We start from the raw sequence: 18,722 nt of genomic DNA on the forward strand, positions 1-18,722 counted from the left end.
TTAACAACACTGTTACTAACTTAACACCTGCAATGATTCACTTAACAATTGTGGCAAGAAATGTCATAAAATTGAGCAAAATTCACTTAACAACTTTACATGCACTGTCTTAGTTAGCAACAGAAATGTTGGGCTCAATTATGGCCATAAGTCAAGGACTAGAGCCCAGATAGAATGTGCTTATCTAGGTATGTGTCCAATACAATCCAGAATAGGATGCCTTCCTTTGAGACCAGATAATCTATTCATCTAATTATGAAAATATTATTACCCATTTATAATACAGACCTGTACATTATTGTTTATCAAATGAAATATTTATCTTTATACTTTTTGCTTGAATTAAGGCTACAGAATGGCTGGTTTCTTTTTATTATAATTTATAAATATTTTCCTTTATTTTCCAAGGTGGAGTTGGTATCAATCTTACAGCAGCAGATACAGTTATTTTTGTTGACAGTGATTTTAATCCACAAAATGATGTGCAAGCAGCAGCCAGAGCCCATAGGATTGGCCAGAAGAAGTAAGGAAAAATGGGTGGCTTCTGCATGTAAATGTGTGGGTTGGTTTTTTTTTCATAAGGGCATATTTTATAAGTCCTGCTACATTGTTGCAGTCCCTCCCCAGACAACTAAAAAGCACATTTACAGGTAAGGTATGTCTTCGATTAAAAGTATAGCACTAGTTAATGTACAGGTAGTCCTTGAGTTATAGTGGCAATTGGGACTGGGATTGCTGTTCCTAAGCAATGGAATCATAAAGTGCAACATCACATGGCCACATTGCTTAGTAATGGCAATCCAGGCAGTCCCTGTTGTTGTTAATGCCAAGACATGTGGGTCATTGTTAAGCAGGAAGTGAAAATATGGGGGTACTGCAAGAGGGGCATCACACTAGCTGGGCATGAGTTGAGGAAGCACTGCAGTACAAGCTCAGACAGGTCAGAAAAAGAGGATAGAGTGCATGTGTACAAGAGCAGGGAGGCTGCAGACAGAGGATGCTGGTGGGTGCATTTCAGTGGGTGGATTCCTACCGGTTCATGTGAACCGGTGATAATTTGGCCTGGGTCGCCAAACCATTAGCGACCGCTGGCTGGCCATGCCCCCGAACCAGTCACCTCACTCACCCCGCCCTTCCAGTCACTTCTTATCTCCCGGGCAGTTTGCCTGCCTAAGCTGCCTCCCCACGTGGTGCCTGCCCTGCGCCCCAACTGAGCTGCCTCCTCTCGCGCTTGCTGTGCCCCCCACTGTCCCCACTGAGTTTGCGTGGCTGGCTAAGCTGCATGGCTCCATTCCAGGCCGCACTGCCTGCAGCCTAGCTTGCTGCGGGCCACCCATCGTCCCCACCAGGCTCGTGATCTTACCTTCCTCCCATGGCTGGTGACACGCACACACACGCACTATTCCAAGTTTGGAGACTTTTATCCACATTTGAGCTTACAAACTGCCTATCATGCTGGGTTAGAGGAGAAGACTGTCTCCTTCCTATGTGGATAAAAGTCACCAAACTTGGAATGTGTGTATGTGTGTGTCCACATGCACTAGGCTGCCAGCAGTTTGGGGTGATGAGGAGCTTGTGGGACACCTAATTGTCCCCACATCAAGTTAGCCAGTATGACTTCTTCTGTCCTGAGTCAGCCATGCCCAGTGAGTGGCATTAAGATGACCACGCCCACCCAGTCACATAACCACGTAGCCATGCCCACGGTCACATGGCCACCAAAGCACACCTACTGTCACATGACCCTAAGCCAGTCACATGACCACCAAGCTATACCCACCAAGCAAGCCACGCCCACAGAGACAGTAGTAAAAAAATTTGAAACCCACCACTGCTACATTTGTATGTATAAGCACAGAGAGGGCTAGGGAATGAGACCACTGGTAGGTGCAAGCAGGTAAAAGGGAAGGAGAGCACTGGTGGGTGCGAAGGAAGATTGGGGAGACATACCTGAGCAACTTGTGACCTTTCCTGCTGGCTTCCCCATTTACTTTAGGCAGATGGCAGAGAAGGTCAGCAGTGATGATAACCAGTCATAAGTGTCAACTGTTTGCCAAGAATCTGAATTTTGTTTATGTGACTGTGAGGCCACCAAGTCATATAAGCTCAGTGCCATTATTATTTGGAACAAACACTGAATAATCGTAACTCAAGGACTACTTGTAATATATATATGGAAACTAAAGAAATTGTTCTAAGTACAGTAGGCTTGAAAGTGATATCCAGAAGCTATTATGAACACTCTGTCTAGTAGCACTCATTGAAGCACGTTAAGAAACAGTGTAACATTAGTATTTCATTTAAGTATTCTATACAGTGCTCTCTGGTTATCAGCAATATGACCATTTGCCACAAATCTTTTAGGAGACTTCATTAATTCTCTTTATAAAAATCTTTATTCCAAAAATGGACTTATCAAGAAAACTGGGGAGAAATGTATGGCAGACAAAATTATTGTTATAAGCTTCAAAGTTTTAATGATTTGTATTGTTTTAGTGAGTCGTTGAGGCCACCTGGAGGTTTATCTGTGTCATCAGGGTCAACTGAGTAGTGCAAATGGGTATGGAGCTGCCTTGGAACTGTTGAAAGGACTGTGTTGTAGACTGAAGATAGTTGATGTCGTATCCTCCCTCTGTTAAGAGAAGGCTGTTCAATTTTGACATAGATGGCCTCTTCGATCCCTCTTTCAAACCAGTGGTCTTCTCTGTCCAAAAAGTGGACATTGCTGTCTTCAAAAGAGTGGTCTTTGTCTTTGAAATGCAAATGTAATATTGTCGATGGCATTGTCTTTCAGTATCTGTTACAAGAAATCAGTGACCCTTTTCTTTTAACTGCTGATGGGATTTCTCTTCAGAGTCTCATATATAGCAGTGTCCTGCAGAAGAATGTTCACCTTGGCCTTGTAGTCATCTGTGTTCAGGATGACTGTGCATCTTTCTTTATCAGCTGGCAGGATGGTGATATTTGGGTCGCTTCCCAAGGATGTCACTGCTCTCTTTTCTTGAATTGTGAGGTTGGAAAGGGGGTGTTTTGGCACTGGCGAGAGCTGCAGATACCTTCATTCTTAATTGTTCTGCCTCTGGTTCTGCCAGTTTATTGTTCCTGATGGCTGATTCTGTGGCTGTGAGGAAAACATAGACGAACAAACACATCAGGACAAGATTCAGCAGTCCATCTACATTTAAAAGACAAAAGCCATTCTTTTGAAGATAAACCAGGGGTAAAATGCTACCGGTTCGCTCCAGTTCAGGCAAACCGGTAGTGATAAAAACTACCAGTTCAACGAACCAGTAGTAAAAAAAATGCTTTAAAAAGTAAAAAAAAAGAGGTTCTGACGATCACAGCTCTGCCATCAGAACTTTTTTTTACTTTTTTAAAGCATTTTTTTACTACTTATTCTGAACTGGTAGTAAAAAATGCTTTAAAATTTTTTTTTTTTAAAAGGTTCCCATGATCATGTGGCACACTTGATTGTCAATTGGCTTTTCCCTTCCTTGTCTCACCTGCCTGCAAAAGAAAACTCCCCAAGGATAATGGTGCCAGCAGGTGCGTGAGAAGGACACAGTGGGGATGGTCCCAGAGAGGGTCCTAAAGAGGACTTGGGGATGTCCTCTCCACCCTCACCAGCCCAATAGCCTCTTGGTAGTGTTTCCCTCAGGCCTCCAAGCAGCCCATTTGGGATAAAAGGGGAGATGAGAGGCTCCAGCATGCTCAGGACACACTGACAGGCATTTGGGGAGGGGGAGCTGCGCAGGCAAATGTTGCCATCTCGGAAGCAATTCAGATGTTTTTCTTTTCCCACCAAGAAGAAGCCCGCTGAGGGACCAAGTATCTCCCCTCCCCCCACTTAAAGTGCCCTCTGCATATCCTCAGAAGTACCCTCCCTTCCATTAGCCCGGCAAACCTTCAGGGACTTATCTAATTCTCCACAGAAAAGCATGTTTTCCTCTCAACTCGCACCCGAGAAGGAACTCCTCCGCCGCACAGTCCTTGCTCAACCAAGGCGCACTTTGCCTGTGCTGAGAGACTGTTGCCCTGTGCCGGGAGCGATAGGATTCCCACCAGCAGTTCTCCCCCTCGGTGTGAGACTTCGCTTTCATGCCACCCAGCAATGGCTCCCAGCAGCTGCTGCCCACTTCTGGGCAGGAGGAAGCTGAAGACTGCTGTTTTCGGCGACCGAAGGTGACAGCCCAGCCATCTGAACAGCAAGCTGGACAGTCTGTCATGGCTCTGTCTGTCAAGAGAGAAGATAGCGCAGAAGGGTGGCATTGCTTCATGGAGGCGCTTAGAGGTCCACGCAGGAACAGGGATTTGCTCCATTTTGAAGCCTGTAACGTCCAATACATTTTACTGTGCAGTGACGCATTTTTCCCCTTTTCTACTAAAACATGCTGAATTTTCTTTTTGTTATCCAGAGTAGGCTAAAATACTGTGTGGTTAAAAAAAATGCATTTCTTTGCATTCCTTCCATTGCAAACTACTTGGTCTCAAATATCAAGTAGTCTGTGGTTTCAAGTGTTTTGAAAACCTAATGAAAAGCAAAATGAGATTAGGATTTTGGATTGATAGCTTCAAACCAATTAATAAAGAGTTTTGCTATGGAAGACATGAGACAGTAGTAAATTGACTTTTACCACCCACTTATCAAGAAACAAGCCAATCAACGTAGCCTCCAGTGTGAATCCAGTCCATGTAGTTTGTCAGCCAGTGCCATGTGAACCCAGAAAATTAGGTTGAGTAAACCATGAAACTGCTAAATCTTGCTTGCATTGTATTAAATAATGGCATGTATGAATGTCTGAATCCCTGCTAACCACAAGTCTGGAACTTCCACTAAATTTCCTAACTGAATAGGACTTTGAACGTCTGTGGCTGGGTTTAGTCATTTTAATCCTGCCTAAAATAGGAATAGGTAATTTGTAGTTCATTTTACTGAATCATCAAGTTACTATAGTCAGCCATAATGGAATGTGTTTTATTTGGGCACATTTATGTTTCTTAACACTTACAGGCTTAACACTTGTCCATCAGCTGTGCCGCGCGATCATCGGAACCTTTTTTTTTTACTTTTTTAAAGCATTTTTTTATTATTGGTTTGGGCAAATAGGTAATAAAAAATGCTTAATTTTTTTTAAAGTTGTCTACGCCCACCCAGTCACAAGAATCCCCCACCAAGCCACACCAACCAAACCACAAATACAAAACCAGTAGCTAAAAATTTTGCATTTCACCGCTGAGATAAACCCATAGGTGGCCTCAACAACTTGCAAAATAATGCAAATTACCAGCTGTCTGCAAGGAATATAAATCCTTCCATTCCCCACCATCCAGTCAGAGTTGGAGAAGCTTCTTGGATGAGAAGCGAAATGTCTTCAAAGAAAAATAAAGTCCAGTTGCCGTTTGAAAAAAGCATCTTTGGAACCTGTATTTTACAATGTACATAAATACATAATTTGTCCTCTTACTGTCCAAAATGCTTCAATGTAACTGAAGTTGGGAGTGCAAAAATAACTGGAGGGCCACAGAGTCCATCTCTGCTTTGGAAACCTGTTGCCTCTTTATTGTGAAAGCAAAACTAAAAATCCTGCAGCAAGGACACTTGAGAGATATCCTGCTGCAATACACATGATTACAAATTATTGTATTAATATAAATCTTATTGTACTTTTTTAAAGACCAGTAAAAATCATCCGCTTGATTGGGAGAGACACTGTAGAAGAAATTATCTACCGACGAGCAATATCAAAACTCCAATTAACTAATACTGTTATTGAAGGGGGGCAGTTTGCACTTGGAGCACACAAAACTCTGGATATATTAGATGTTCAGGTAAGAGATGCCAAAAAGCACCTTCACTTTCTTTTTCAGAGAAAAAGCAGAGGAAATACAGATGGGTAACCCTAGAGATTAAATGGTGTTTCTGTATTTTTTTTCTTTTTGAATTCTATAAAGTATCAAAATTCTGTGCATGAAGTATACAACATTTGGTTATCTTTGGTACACATCACAAACACTCTTATTTCTAAATCTAATAGTGATTTAAAGTTGCTTAATTTCCTGTAAAGGTTCTTTTTTCTAATTCCTGTGCAAAATGTGCCTATATAGAATAATTATTCATCACATTCTAAGCTTGATATTTGGGAAGAAATTGTCTCTGTAACCTTCCATTTCTTAATCTAAAGTTGCCATTCTTGATTATCATTTCATCTGCATCACAAACAAGTTAATTTCCATCCCTGTCAGCAGAATCCTTACTTAATTTGCTATAAGGACAAGTCATCTTCATCCTGACATGTCCTTTCTTCCTAAGTGTTTTCTCCAGCATATTTATATTTATATTCCAGTTTGTTGTTAAATAAACATGATGTCCCACAGTATATTACAGTATAGTAATATAATAAGGAATGCTTTGATTTACTCTATAACAGTGTTTCTTAAACTTTTTTCTCTTAGGACTCCTTTCTACTTTTATGGAATTATGGAGGACTGGAAAATAGCTTTTGTATGGGTTGTATTTATTAGTCTTTACCATATTAAAAATTAAAATTGATGTACTGCTGCCACTACCACTTCTCACAATTGTTTGAAAGGGTGTTAATGTATTATTTGTCAACATAAACTGGCAAATAATTTCATGAACTCTTGAGGGGGTCTTAGGAGATCTCTAGGGGTGCTCAGGCCACACTTTAAGAAACACTGGTCTGGATCAACTTTCTAAAAGAAATAGTGAAGTAGGAGTAAGATCTTTTAAATGCCACTATTATATTCTCTTTTTTAAAAAAGCTAAATGAAATCCTGAAGTTTGGTTTGGACAAATTGTTGTCATCAGAAAAGAGTACTGTCTGTGATATAGACTTGAGAACTATCCTTGGGGAAACCAAGGGAGGAATATGGTCCACGGATCCAGTGCAATCAATCACAGAAATAAATGAAGAGCATACTTTGGAAAGTAAGTTGATGAATCTAACATAAAATACAATAGAAATCAGACTCCTCACTTGAAACTCAAATTTATTTTTTAACATTAACATTACTTATGCATATGCTGTTCATATTTTTTTATTCTCTTTGCCAAAGTATCTTTTGAACATGCACATTGTGCTAAACCACGGTTGGCATTATGTTTTGCTGAATAAACTCTGGTGGTCTGCTTTACTCATTATTTATTCATTTATTTATTTGTTTCTCACCTTTATTATTTTTACAAGTAACTCAGGGTGGTGAATATATCCAACACACCTCCCTCCTCGTATTTTCTCTCTAATGACAACCCCGTGAGATGGGCTGAGTTGAGAGAATGACTGGCCCAAAGTCATCCAATTGGCTTTGATGGCGAAGGTGGGACATACAGTCCTGGTGTCCTTTCTAGCCTGATGCCTTAACTACTAGACCAAGCTAGTTACATGGAGCCTGAGACCTCTGAATTATACACAGCCTCTGAATGCCTTGGGCTGCCGCTGACATTGATGCTAAGTATTTTTTATGAAATACAAGGAAGGATATATCATTAAGTACATGGAGAGGAAACATATTTGTTTAAATCAGTTTAAATCAATCTTAGTAAATATCTTTACAAAATCTACTTTTCAGAGTATGGCACTTCTCAGGCCACTTTAACTAAATGCTACTCCTGACTTTAAAACTGTTTATAAGAAATTCTGCTTTATAAATAATACTAGTGGGGTTTGCACATGGCATTAAATATAGCAAGCAATATTATATCTTAGCATAGAGGATTAAATCCATGGAGTTTCTAACATTTGATGTATATAGAAGAAATTAGTATAGTGGTTAAAGTGTTGATCTGGGGGTCAAGGAGACCTGATCTCACTCTTAGCCACACCTGGTTGATGGATTTGTGGCCAGCCCATCACACTACATGTGATTATACTGAAGAAAATTGGAAGTGGAAATACTATGTACACTACCATTAACTCATAGGTGAAACAGGGGATGCTAAAACAAATAATGCTTGTATTTGAAGTGAGCTGGTGGTTCAAATGTCTTATCTTTTAAAAAAACCCTATAATATAAAAGCTTATTTCGCCCCTTCCACCCTACAAAAAAGGGCAGATACAAAAACAAAGAAAATATGTAGGCTGCCCTGTCACTCCTACTGTACAACTAGAAGATACAATTAACTGCTTGCGCTGAGTATGGAAATAAAGTTAGAAGGCGATTGTTACTTCTTTGTATTTTTATTGAATTTTTACAATTTGTATCTAAATTTTCTTCTGATTTATGGATTTATTCAAGTATATCAAAATTTGATTGGATAGATAAGGATGTTACATTTATTGATAACTGGGGAATTCTTAAATGGCAAAACATTTAAAAATAATAACTTGGCTTGAGCATGAAACAGCAAAAGAATATTGTAGATAGAAAATAGTTCCTCTGATCTAATACCATAGAATTTCTCACTCAGGAATTTCTTACAGTACATTTCTTTGCCTTACAAATAAAAAAGCTGAATAGAAAAGAGTTAATATAGGACACTGAAGAATAAATTTCTTTCTTACAAATGTCTCTCATTAAATTTTTATTATTATTTTTTTCAGGTTGGTGATGGTATAGATTTCCTGTTTAATATAGGTGGTGAATTAAAGTCCAGCAGTATTTTTTTTCTCCATAGGATGCTAAGATCATGAAGGGATAACTTCTCAAACGAGGGTCACTGTAAGAAGTATTACAATGTTGTAATCTTAAAGTTAAAATGTATGTCACATGATTGGTGGTTCATTTTGTTTTTAAGGCCACATGTACATATTTGAGGGCAAAGACTATTCCAAGGAAACTTGCCAAGGGGACAAGAAGGCATATGATCATTTGCTAGAACATCAGAAAGCTCTCCTTAAAGATCTCAGTCAAGGAGGAAGAATTCTCCGAAATAAAGAAAATGTAAGAATAATGTGACATTTTGATACTTTGATTAGTGTACCAGAAAAAACTTATTTGAAGTTTATATACAAACATAATGGGAAGTAGTATGGAAAAATTATTTCTACTGTCAACTTCCATAGTATGCCCTTTAGATTAAGCTTTATCCTGTTTGACTGGATTTATTCTCCAGTTTCTATGGATACTCTATCCATCAATTTCTAGTCAACCAGAATTTTAAAATCTCAACAAATTTAGATACTGGGTAGCAATTTATAAATATTCAGATGAATTTTCAGGCCAAATAATCTGGAAAGTCTTATGTTGATCAATGCAGTGGTGTGTTCTTGTTGTTTTGAAAAAGTCCCTGGGAAGTTGACCTCTGATGGTATTGGATGAAGGGGAATATAAAAGCAATTCTGAGATAAAAAAAAAGATTATATCCCATAGATTATTTTTCTAGGTTCTTCTAATGACCGCTGATATGGGACCTAGTAAAAAAAGGCGTAAACTGAGCCCAGAAGAGCTGGGAGTTCAGCAGAAAAAATTGCAGGAAGCAGCAGCAAAGAGGGCAAGGCTCAGAGAAGAAAAGAGACAGAAGGCGGCAGAGACTGAACTGCAGAAAAAGTAAGTTTTTTGCATGCTTTGCTCCCTCAGCCCTTGATCCTGTTCAAGGCTTCAGTGAAAGAGCATTTGAAAATTAGCATACTGTTACTAGAAGCCATTCATTTCTCTGTACTCGGTTGGTCTAGAATCTCTGTAGAATATAGGCTGCTTCCATACTACTGTTTCAATGGTGCTGAAGCAGGATTGAAACTCAGCTAATGTTTTAAGGTTACAATAAAATAAACTCTGCATTATTTATAAAGGGATTTTTTTTTTCATTTAATTCAGGATAGCCTTGTGGGAAGCTAATCACTATCAGTCTTGCTGCCTTGAGTCAGAAGAAAGCAGTGAAGAAGAAGACAAAGAAGAAGAAAAAAGTCTATTGGATTTAGAATATACAGACTCTGAGCAGACATCTATAAAGTATATTATGGGTGATGTTACCCATCCCATAGTAGGAGATGAGGATGCCATAATTGTTCACTGTGTAGGTAAGTTAAGTAACCTTTAGGTTAAAAGCCTATATTTTGTGCATTGTGTTAATTAATTAATTCAGTGGATTAATTGAATGTTTTTGCAAGTATAGCTCCACAAACATATTTTTATTTATAATTTGCTTTATTGAGAGATATATTTGCATGTGGAAACTATCATAATTTTCCTCTATTCCTAACTGAAAGGAAAAGAGGTCTAAATATTTGGAAATCTCTTTAATAGTATTTTAGCTTGAAGTAAAAGGTGAAATTTATACAGTAGCCATTTCTCTGCAGCAGTTTTCTCTATTCTGCTGCTCTTCAGAAGTTGTGTTACATTAGTCCTTAGATTCATATTATTGTGGCATTTGGCTAGCTAGAGATTCTGAGAGTTGTCATAACATTGCATACATCTAGAGTGCCCTCCTCCCACATTTTGGACACCAGGGACCAATTCTGTGGAGAACAGTTTTCCCGCAGACTGGGGGGGGGATGGGGGGCATGGTATTGTGCACTGCCTGGATCCCACACATGCTCAGGTGGGGCTTCACTCACTTATGGGTCTCGGTTCCTGGTGCTGGTCTGCAACATGGGAGTTGGGCACCCCTAATATAGAGGACACCAGCAAAAACATAGCAGTTGTATAACATTGTCATACTTTATCTCATTCAGTTGGATTACTAATTACAATAAAGTTCTAAACAGCTAGGTAGCATGATCTAGTTAGACATCATTGGTTACTGCAGAATACTGAATTTGGTGGACATCTTCCATTTAAATACTGGACAGAATTCCAGAACATGAAAATACAAATACTTTATGGAAATATTACCTAATTTTCATTTTAAGCTAACAGATTTCCCCCTCTTAATTAAAGGTTGATATAGATTACGTTTGCAGAATTGGGAGAGGAGAAGGAGGTAAAATTGTCCCCTTGACAGAGTGGGAGATGGCCACAATTATTTTTATTTTTTTATTACTATGCTTGGAATGCCAGTACACAGTTTGAGCTGAGCTTAAATTATAGTATAGCCCTATAATTATGGGTAAACTGCATAGGGTATTTTGACTTTTAAAATCAAATTAAATACTTATGGTATTTTTTGCCCTATAACACGCACCTGACCATAAGACACACCTAGGTTTAGAGGAAGAAAACAAGGAAAAAAATGTTTTAATTCACCAAAGGATTGGCACCATCCACCTTTTTTTCGGGGGAAGTATGTCTTATGGAGCAAAAAATATGGTATATTTAATTGTTTTAATTCATTAGGACAACCTCGACCCATTGAGTCATGCTTTGAGAGAAAGGCAGTGCAGATATTTCCTCCTCCCCCCCACACACCTTAACACATAGCATAATTAGGGTGATGCTATTTTTTGACCCTGATGCTGGATGGCGTCATCATGTCAGAAGAATATCTATATCATACGAGTGCAGAGATGTTGCAATGGCTAGAACTTTACTGGACTGAATATTGTTGAAATTTCAACTCCACAGGAGTGATGATTAGTAGATGATTAAGTTAGCGGACTTGAGGTAGCTTGATTGAAAAATTGTTACCATATAATGCACCAGGAGGAAGAGCAACTTCTGACTTCCTACCAGCTTCCCCATTGACTTTACTTGTGGGAAATGAGCAGGGAGCATTGGAAATCATAATCTTATGATTGCGGGAATGCTCAGCAGTCTGAATTTTGTGAATAAAAGTGTGGTCTGACCATTGTGGAAATTTCAATTCCAGAGGAGTAATGGGTCCCAATTTTTTTATACATTCTTAAAGTTCAAAAATTGTTATTTTATTTTTATTTATTTATTTTTATTTTATTAAATTTTTATACCGCCCTTCTCCCGAAGGACTCAGGGCGGTGTACAGTTGTTGTGGCATAATACATTATTTGAATTATCTGGAGGGCACAAATAGACAGAGTTTTAGTAGTATATAGATATATCATCCATTTTCAGCCGAAACTAGAATAATTTATATAAAAAAAGATAATCAGTATTCTCACAGTCTAGAGAAAATATACAGAAGGAAAAAAATGGGAGGGAAAATGCAAACAAATAATCAGAAATTATATTTTAATATTGAGCACAAATTCAATCAGCTATAACATTTAGTGTAGGCAAACTACTGTGCTATAAGGAGCCAGAATTGGGGATTTACTTATCAAAGCTAATTTAAAAGAAGGCAACTCAAAAATCTAAATTACCGTGCATCAGTTTACCAGTATAATGGTTCTGTTTCCTATCTTTTGAATTCCGAATGGAATGAGGATTGTAACAGTTAATTTGTTGTTGCAATCTCCATGAAGAATAAAAAGTATTCTTCATGGAGAATTCTGAAGAATACCATTCTGAAAATACCACTCTATTTCAAATAAGTAATGAATAGTTTTCCTGAACTTTTAAGTGAAATGTCTTGACATACAATTCATTGTTTCAGATGATTCTGGCCACTGGGGAAAAGGTGGCTTATTCACAGCTCTCGGGAATCGTTCTGATCAACCAAAGAAAATATATGAACTAGCAGGAAAGATGAAAGGTAAGTCACCTTTCCATTATTTTAGTAGATGACACCCAGCTTTGCAAATCCAAGATACCCAGAGGCTGAGTTTCCACCACTCATTCAAATATTAATTCCAGCCAGTCTTTTACACAGGAATGAGTTTAAAAGAAGCACACAATCCCTGTTGATATATAATATTGCAGGGAGCTGTTTTTCTTTGCCTGTTACTTCCTTATCTAAGGAAAGCCATAATAATGCTAATAGAAAAAGAATGTGATGGTTTATTCTTCATTAGAGTTCTTCAGCTATTCAGAAAATTTTCTCTCAATTTAAATCTAAATAGGACTAAATGTTTCTACCCCTGTTAATTGTTTTGTAGACCTAACATTAGGAGGAACTCTTTTATTCTGCATTGATGATAAGGAATCCAGGAATAAAGGAACAGATTTGGTAACTATATAACAATATGTTTCTCTTTAAATAATTCTAAATTGCATTCCATGCAGATAAGAACCCAATAAAATATATAGTTGATATTCTGCATTGATCTACAAGGAAAGGACAGATTTGGTAGCTGCACAAACATATATTTTTTCTTTAAGTAGTTCTAAATAGTATTCTATGCAGATAGGAACCCTCTAAAATGTATAGCTGAATATCAATAAAAGTTGCAGAGTAAGTGTAAAACAGTTTACATCTTACTAAGCAAAATGCATGGAAACTACTCTGTTTTTGATTTATAGTAATTTTGGCTTCCTTCCCGTTTTTACATAATCATACAGTAAAGGAAAATAAAAATTAAATTATCAGGATTAGTTCAAAGTTCAGAAGACATAGCATTTGTAAAAAGGGACGAGAATTATTTTTTTTGACAATTCATTCTGTGTACTTGATTTGCTCACTAGTCAAAATGTAATATCTTTCTAGCTGGCTCTTATTGTAGCACAGCACCGGGACCATTCAAACAACTTGTCTGGAATTAAGCTTCCTGCATTAGAAAAAGGATTAAAGAAAATTTATCAAGAAGCCAAGAAAAGAAACGGTAAGCATGCCTGTTGCAAGGCTTTTGAGACGGAAAAAATCTAATACCGTATATACTCGAGTATAAGCCGAGTTTTTCAGCACGTTTTTTGTGCTGAAAAACGCCCCCTCGGCTTATACTCGAGTCTACCCTTGCAGAGCCGACCCAGGGAGAGGGTTTTTTGCCCTCGGGAACAGCTGGGCCGGCAGGACGAGCCCAAATGCTGCCGGCATGCTTTGCCAGCTCGGCCGGCTCGTTTTGGGGCGGCGGCTGGCCTCCGGCGTTTTCTTCCGCCGCTTTTTGATGGCGGCGGCGGCGGTGGTCGGCGGAGGGGGCGTTCGACATTTTCGCCCCCCTCTCACTCGTCCTCCTCTTGCCCGCGGTGGGGGCGGAGGGGGCGTTTGTCACGAATACATCCCAATAAAATGCAAAGGTTTCAAAGCATGTTTTGGAAAAGCAGCGAGGATGGGGAGAATGCTGCCTTGAATGTGAAAAGAAACGTGGAAAACTCCAACTACAGTATAAAAAAAAAACATTTGCACTCAGTACTTTTTATTTTATTTTATTTTTTGCCAAGTTTTCCCCAGGTTTTTTTTTTCCCCCTATGGAAATTGGGGAGGTGGGGAGAAAGAGGTGAAAAAGAAAAGCCTCTTGGAAAGCGGAGAAATACGGCAAGAACAAACGATTTCTCCCCCCCGCCCCTCCCGGCGCCGTCCTTCTCTCCCGCCAGTCACACGGTTCAGTTTTTTTTCAGGCTAACTATACTTTGCGTTTCACTCCCCCGAGTGAACATTGTAACCCGAGACTTGCTCGTAAACAGTGAGCAAAATTACGGTAATCTCCTCTGCCAAATCTATTCCCAAACCCTCCCCCCCCCAACACCTCCGCCTCCGCAAAGGCAAGAAATGAACGCCGAATCCGAGAGGGGGGCAGGAGGAGGAGGAGGAGGAGAGATGGGGGCATTGCAAGCTAGGGTGGGAAGAAGGAGGAGGAAGAAGAAGGGAGGCAAAAGAAACCGACCCTCGCGCAGATCAGCAAATTAGCTTTCCTTCTCCAAACCAATTTTTTAAAAACCCGTTCTACCCAGAGCAAATGGCAAATAAGCAGCCCGTTTTGAGTCTGATTATTGTTTCATGGTGGTTGCCCTCTCTGATCTCCTTGTACATGACAAGGCACCTCTAACCCAGCGCTTTGTGTTTGTTATTGGTAATTCTCCTCTCCTTCTTCCATTGGAGTCCTCTCCTTCCTTTCGAGCAGGCGGGCGATTTACCTTCTCTGCCTCTTTTATTTTCCTGGAGGTGGAGGTGTATTCCTAAGGATGCCTTCAGTGCTGGGGAAGGAGCCGATCCATGGAGGGAGGGGCGGCGCTGCCGAGAAGCCGCTGCTTACAGAGAGCGAAAGAGCCAGGAGACCTTGGCATAGGTGGGCGGCTGGTGTAAGGCAGGGCAGAACCTTCGACCCGCAAGGATCCCGGGAGGTGGGGGACGAAGAGAGGCAGAGAAGGAGGAGGAGGAAGGAAAAGAAAAGAAAAGGGGGAGTGAAAATAAGAGCAGTCCGAGCAATAAATAAATATTGCTGGGCTGCTTTCCAAAAATCCTCAGCACGGAACTAAAAGTTGCAAGTGTTTTGTGAGTTCAAACAGTCCCTTCCAGACTAACACATTTCATTAAAAGATACAAAGTTTGGTAAACTGAAGCTCGCTCTGTCCAATGCAAAAAAATCATCATCATCATATAATAATAATAATAATAATGATAATAATAATAATAATAATAATAATAATAATGATGATGATAATGATAATAATGATAATGATAATAATAATAATGATGATGATGATGATAATGATAATAATGATAATGATAATAATGATGATGATGATGATGATGATAATGATAATAATGATAATAATAATAATAATAATAATAATGATGATGATAATGATAATAATGATAATGATAATAATAATAATGATGATGATGATGATGATGATAATGATAATAATAATAATAATGATGATGATGATAATGATAATAATGATAATGATAATAATAATAATAATAATAATGATGATGATAATGATAATAATAATAATAATAATAATGATGATGATGATGATGATGATAATGATGATAATGATAATGATAATAATAATAATAATAATAATAATAATATTCAGCCGTGCTTCGCTTTGATGGCAGCCTGACGAAATGGGGGCAGGGGATACATACACGTTAGGGAAAATAACAAAACAACGTTTTGGGCTCAATTGCAGTCTTAAATTGAGGACTACCGGTACTTGCAATTTGAACCTTATTGGACACTTCATTCCTGGAGGGTTTTTAAAGAACAGACTGGACAATCCTTTGTCTGAAACAGTATAGGATCTCTTGCTTGAGGAGTGGGGACTGGACTAGAAGATCACTGTTAGTTTGGGATATGTTCAGAGCCCACACATCTGATGACATAAAAAAATTGGCAAAGTCATCTCAAGTCACTTTGGCCGTTATTCCAGGTGGGCTTACATCTGTATTGCAGCCCCTAGATGTCAGTTTAAATAAACCTTTCAAGGACCGTGTGCGAAGGATGTGGCATGAATGGATGACATCTGGTCAAGCTCGTCTGACAAAAGTTGGAAATCTGAGAAAGCCAGACATAGAACTAATAGCACAGTGGGTTCGTGATGCATGGGAAGATATTCCAGAGGACATGGTGCAACGTGCCTTCAAGAAATGTGGCATTAGTAATGCTATGGATGGCAGTGAAGACAGCGCATTGTATGAGAGTGACAGCAGTGATGATGACGACTGTGAACTCAGTGATGACGACAACGTATATGCGGATAACATCACAGAAGCTGAAGTAGCTGAAGCTCTGTTTGGACAAACAGATGATGAGGAGGAGAACTCCAGTTTTGAGGGATTTTAGCTCTCGTTAGCTTGGTTGCTGTTACTTTTAAAGATACTGTATTTTTGATACCATATTCTTTTTGGGGACCCCCTTTTGCACTTTTATTGTTTTTCGTTCAAATAAATATTCATGTTATTTTACTTGGCTCTATCTTTATTTTTTACATTGACCAGTAGCTGCCTCATTTCCCACCCTCGGCTTATACTCGAGTCAATAGTTTTTCCCAGTTTTTGTGGTAAAATTAGGTACCTCAGCTTATATTCGGATCGGCTTATACTCGAGTATATACGGTAGTTCTCTTTATACAAAATTTTGAATTTTGACAGGGGTGATAGATATTGCATGGTATCTAACATGTTGGGTAAGATTGCTTTATAGCACTAAAGCAAAATTTATTTCCACCTATGATTGAACTAATGGAACTACTTCTATCCTAGTGAAAAAAGAACAGCTATCCTATATGCTACAGGTGAAAAAATAAGAAGACTGTCCCCAGAACTGCTGAAGCTGAACAATCATTTCATAATCTCCCCTGGAAGAAAACATGCAAACAGAAGAGTCCCCTTCAAGCTCAGTCTTCCCCGGAGAAAAAAAGACTTACGTTGATGATAGGTGACTCATTTCTTAGAGGAACAGAATCAGCAGTATATAGACCTGATAATCTGTTGAGGGAGGTAAATTGTCTCCCTGGAGCTAAGATCAAAGATGTGATAGAGAACTTACCAAAATAATCAAGCCTTCTGGTTATTATCCGTTTCTTCTTTTTCATGTTGGGATGAATGATACAACCAGGAAAATAATATCTAGAGACCATAAGCAACTGGGCAGGAAAGCAGAACAATTCAGGACACAATAGCCTTCTCTTCCATACTGCCAACTGTCAACACCGAATGCAGCAATGGACAATTTTAGAAGTAAACTGCTGGTTCAAGGGATGATGCCATTGAAAGAACTTCAGATTTTTTAGACCAGCAGTCACCAACTAGTGGTCCATGGACCACCGGTGGTCTGAGAAAATTTTGGTGTTCCACAGAAAAATTATTTGCATTTTTTATATTGCACTAAATCAGGGGTCCTCAAACTACGGCCCCTGGGCTGGATACATGCAGTGAACGCTTGTTTTGCTACAGAGAGACTTCCCCTTTGGGGTCTTTTTGTGTGGGTCAGAGGACCCCTGTTTTAGACCATGGTTTACCATATCTACAGGAAGTGCTTCTGGCAAGAGACAGGCTGTACCTCACAAACACTGGGAAAAATATGTGGAAAACAACTGCCTCACCACATCAAAAAGGTTTTAAACTAAAAATGGAAGTGGAGAGTGACCAGTCTTTAAGACCAAACCCCAAACATAAACCACAACACAAAAAACCAGACAATGAGGAAGGCAATGAGGAAGGCAATTTCACAGACAAAAGCCAGGAAAAGCTCCAGGCCCAGACAAGATAACTCCTTGCTTAAAAGTCTGTGCTGACCAACTGGCCCCCATCTTCACCCATATTTTCAATAAATCACTAGAGATGTGTTATGTTCCTTCTTGCTTCAAATGCTCTACCATCATCCCAGTGCCGAAGAAGCCCACCATCAAGGAACTGAATGACTACAGACCAGTTGCTTTAATATCTGTAGTCATGAAAACCTTTGAAAGGCTAGTGCTTTCCTACCTGAAAACCATCACGGATCCGTTGTTAGACCCCTTGCAATTTGCATACCGAGCAAATAGATCAACAGATGATGCTGTTAATATGGCTCTGCACTACATCCTACAACTTCTTGAGTCTCCAAAGACCTATGCAAGGGTCCTTTTTGTAGACTTTAGTTCAGCATTCAATACCATCATTCCAGACATTCTTCTAACTAAGCTAAACCAGCTACAGGTACCGGAACAGACTTGTAAGTGGATCACAAGCTTCCTAACAAACAGGAAGCAGCAGGTGAAGCTAAGCAAGATCACATCAAATACCTGTACAATTAGCATAGGGGCCCCCCAAGGCTGTGTGCTCTCCCCACTTCTCTTCTCTCTATACCAATGACTGCATCTCCAATGATCCATCTGTTAAGCTACTGAAGTTCGCAGATGACACAACAGTGATTGGTCTCATTCGAGACAATGACGAATCCGCATATAGACGAGAGGTCGTCTATATGCGGTGGTGCAACCAAAACAATCTGGAACTGAACACACTCAAAACCGTAGAAATGGTGGTAGACTTTAGGAAAAACCCTTCCATACTTCCACCTCTCACAATACTTGACAACACAGTATCAACAGTAGAAACCTTCAAATTTCTGGGTTCTATCATATCGCAAGATCTCAAATGGACA

General features: G+C 39.2%; 1 protein-coding gene across 7 annotated transcripts in view; it reads left to right on the top strand.

Moving 5' to 3' along the window:
- Positions 1-18,722, top strand: part of CHD1L (chromodomain helicase DNA binding protein 1 like) — a 73,345-nt gene that overhangs the window by 43,686 nt on the left and 10,937 nt on the right. For 5 of the 7 annotated variants that reach the window (XM_058165840.1, XM_058165839.1, XM_058165842.1 and 2 more), the window contains 9 exons: positions 409-523; positions 5,676-5,829; positions 6,784-6,949; positions 8,756-8,901; positions 9,344-9,507; positions 9,775-9,977; positions 12,407-12,505; positions 12,849-12,919; positions 13,397-13,511. In XM_058165840.1, the coding sequence (XP_058021823.1) occupies positions 409-523; positions 5,676-5,829; positions 6,784-6,949; positions 8,756-8,901; positions 9,344-9,507; positions 9,775-9,977; positions 12,407-12,505; positions 12,849-12,919; positions 13,397-13,511 (1,233 nt within the window). Of the gene's footprint in view, positions 1-408; positions 524-5,675; positions 5,830-6,783; positions 6,950-8,755; positions 8,902-9,343; positions 9,508-9,774; positions 9,978-12,406; positions 12,506-12,848; positions 12,920-13,396; positions 13,512-16,837; positions 17,013-18,722 lie in introns of all 7 variants that reach the window. The other 2 variants (XR_009153089.1, XM_058165841.1) reach the window with 2 other exon arrangements.

The sequence above is a fragment of the Ahaetulla prasina genome, chromosome 2, assembly GCF_028640845.1.
Source record: "Ahaetulla prasina isolate Xishuangbanna chromosome 2, ASM2864084v1, whole genome shotgun sequence".
NCBI classification, from domain to species: Eukaryota; Metazoa; Chordata; class Lepidosauria; order Squamata; family Colubridae; genus Ahaetulla; species Ahaetulla prasina.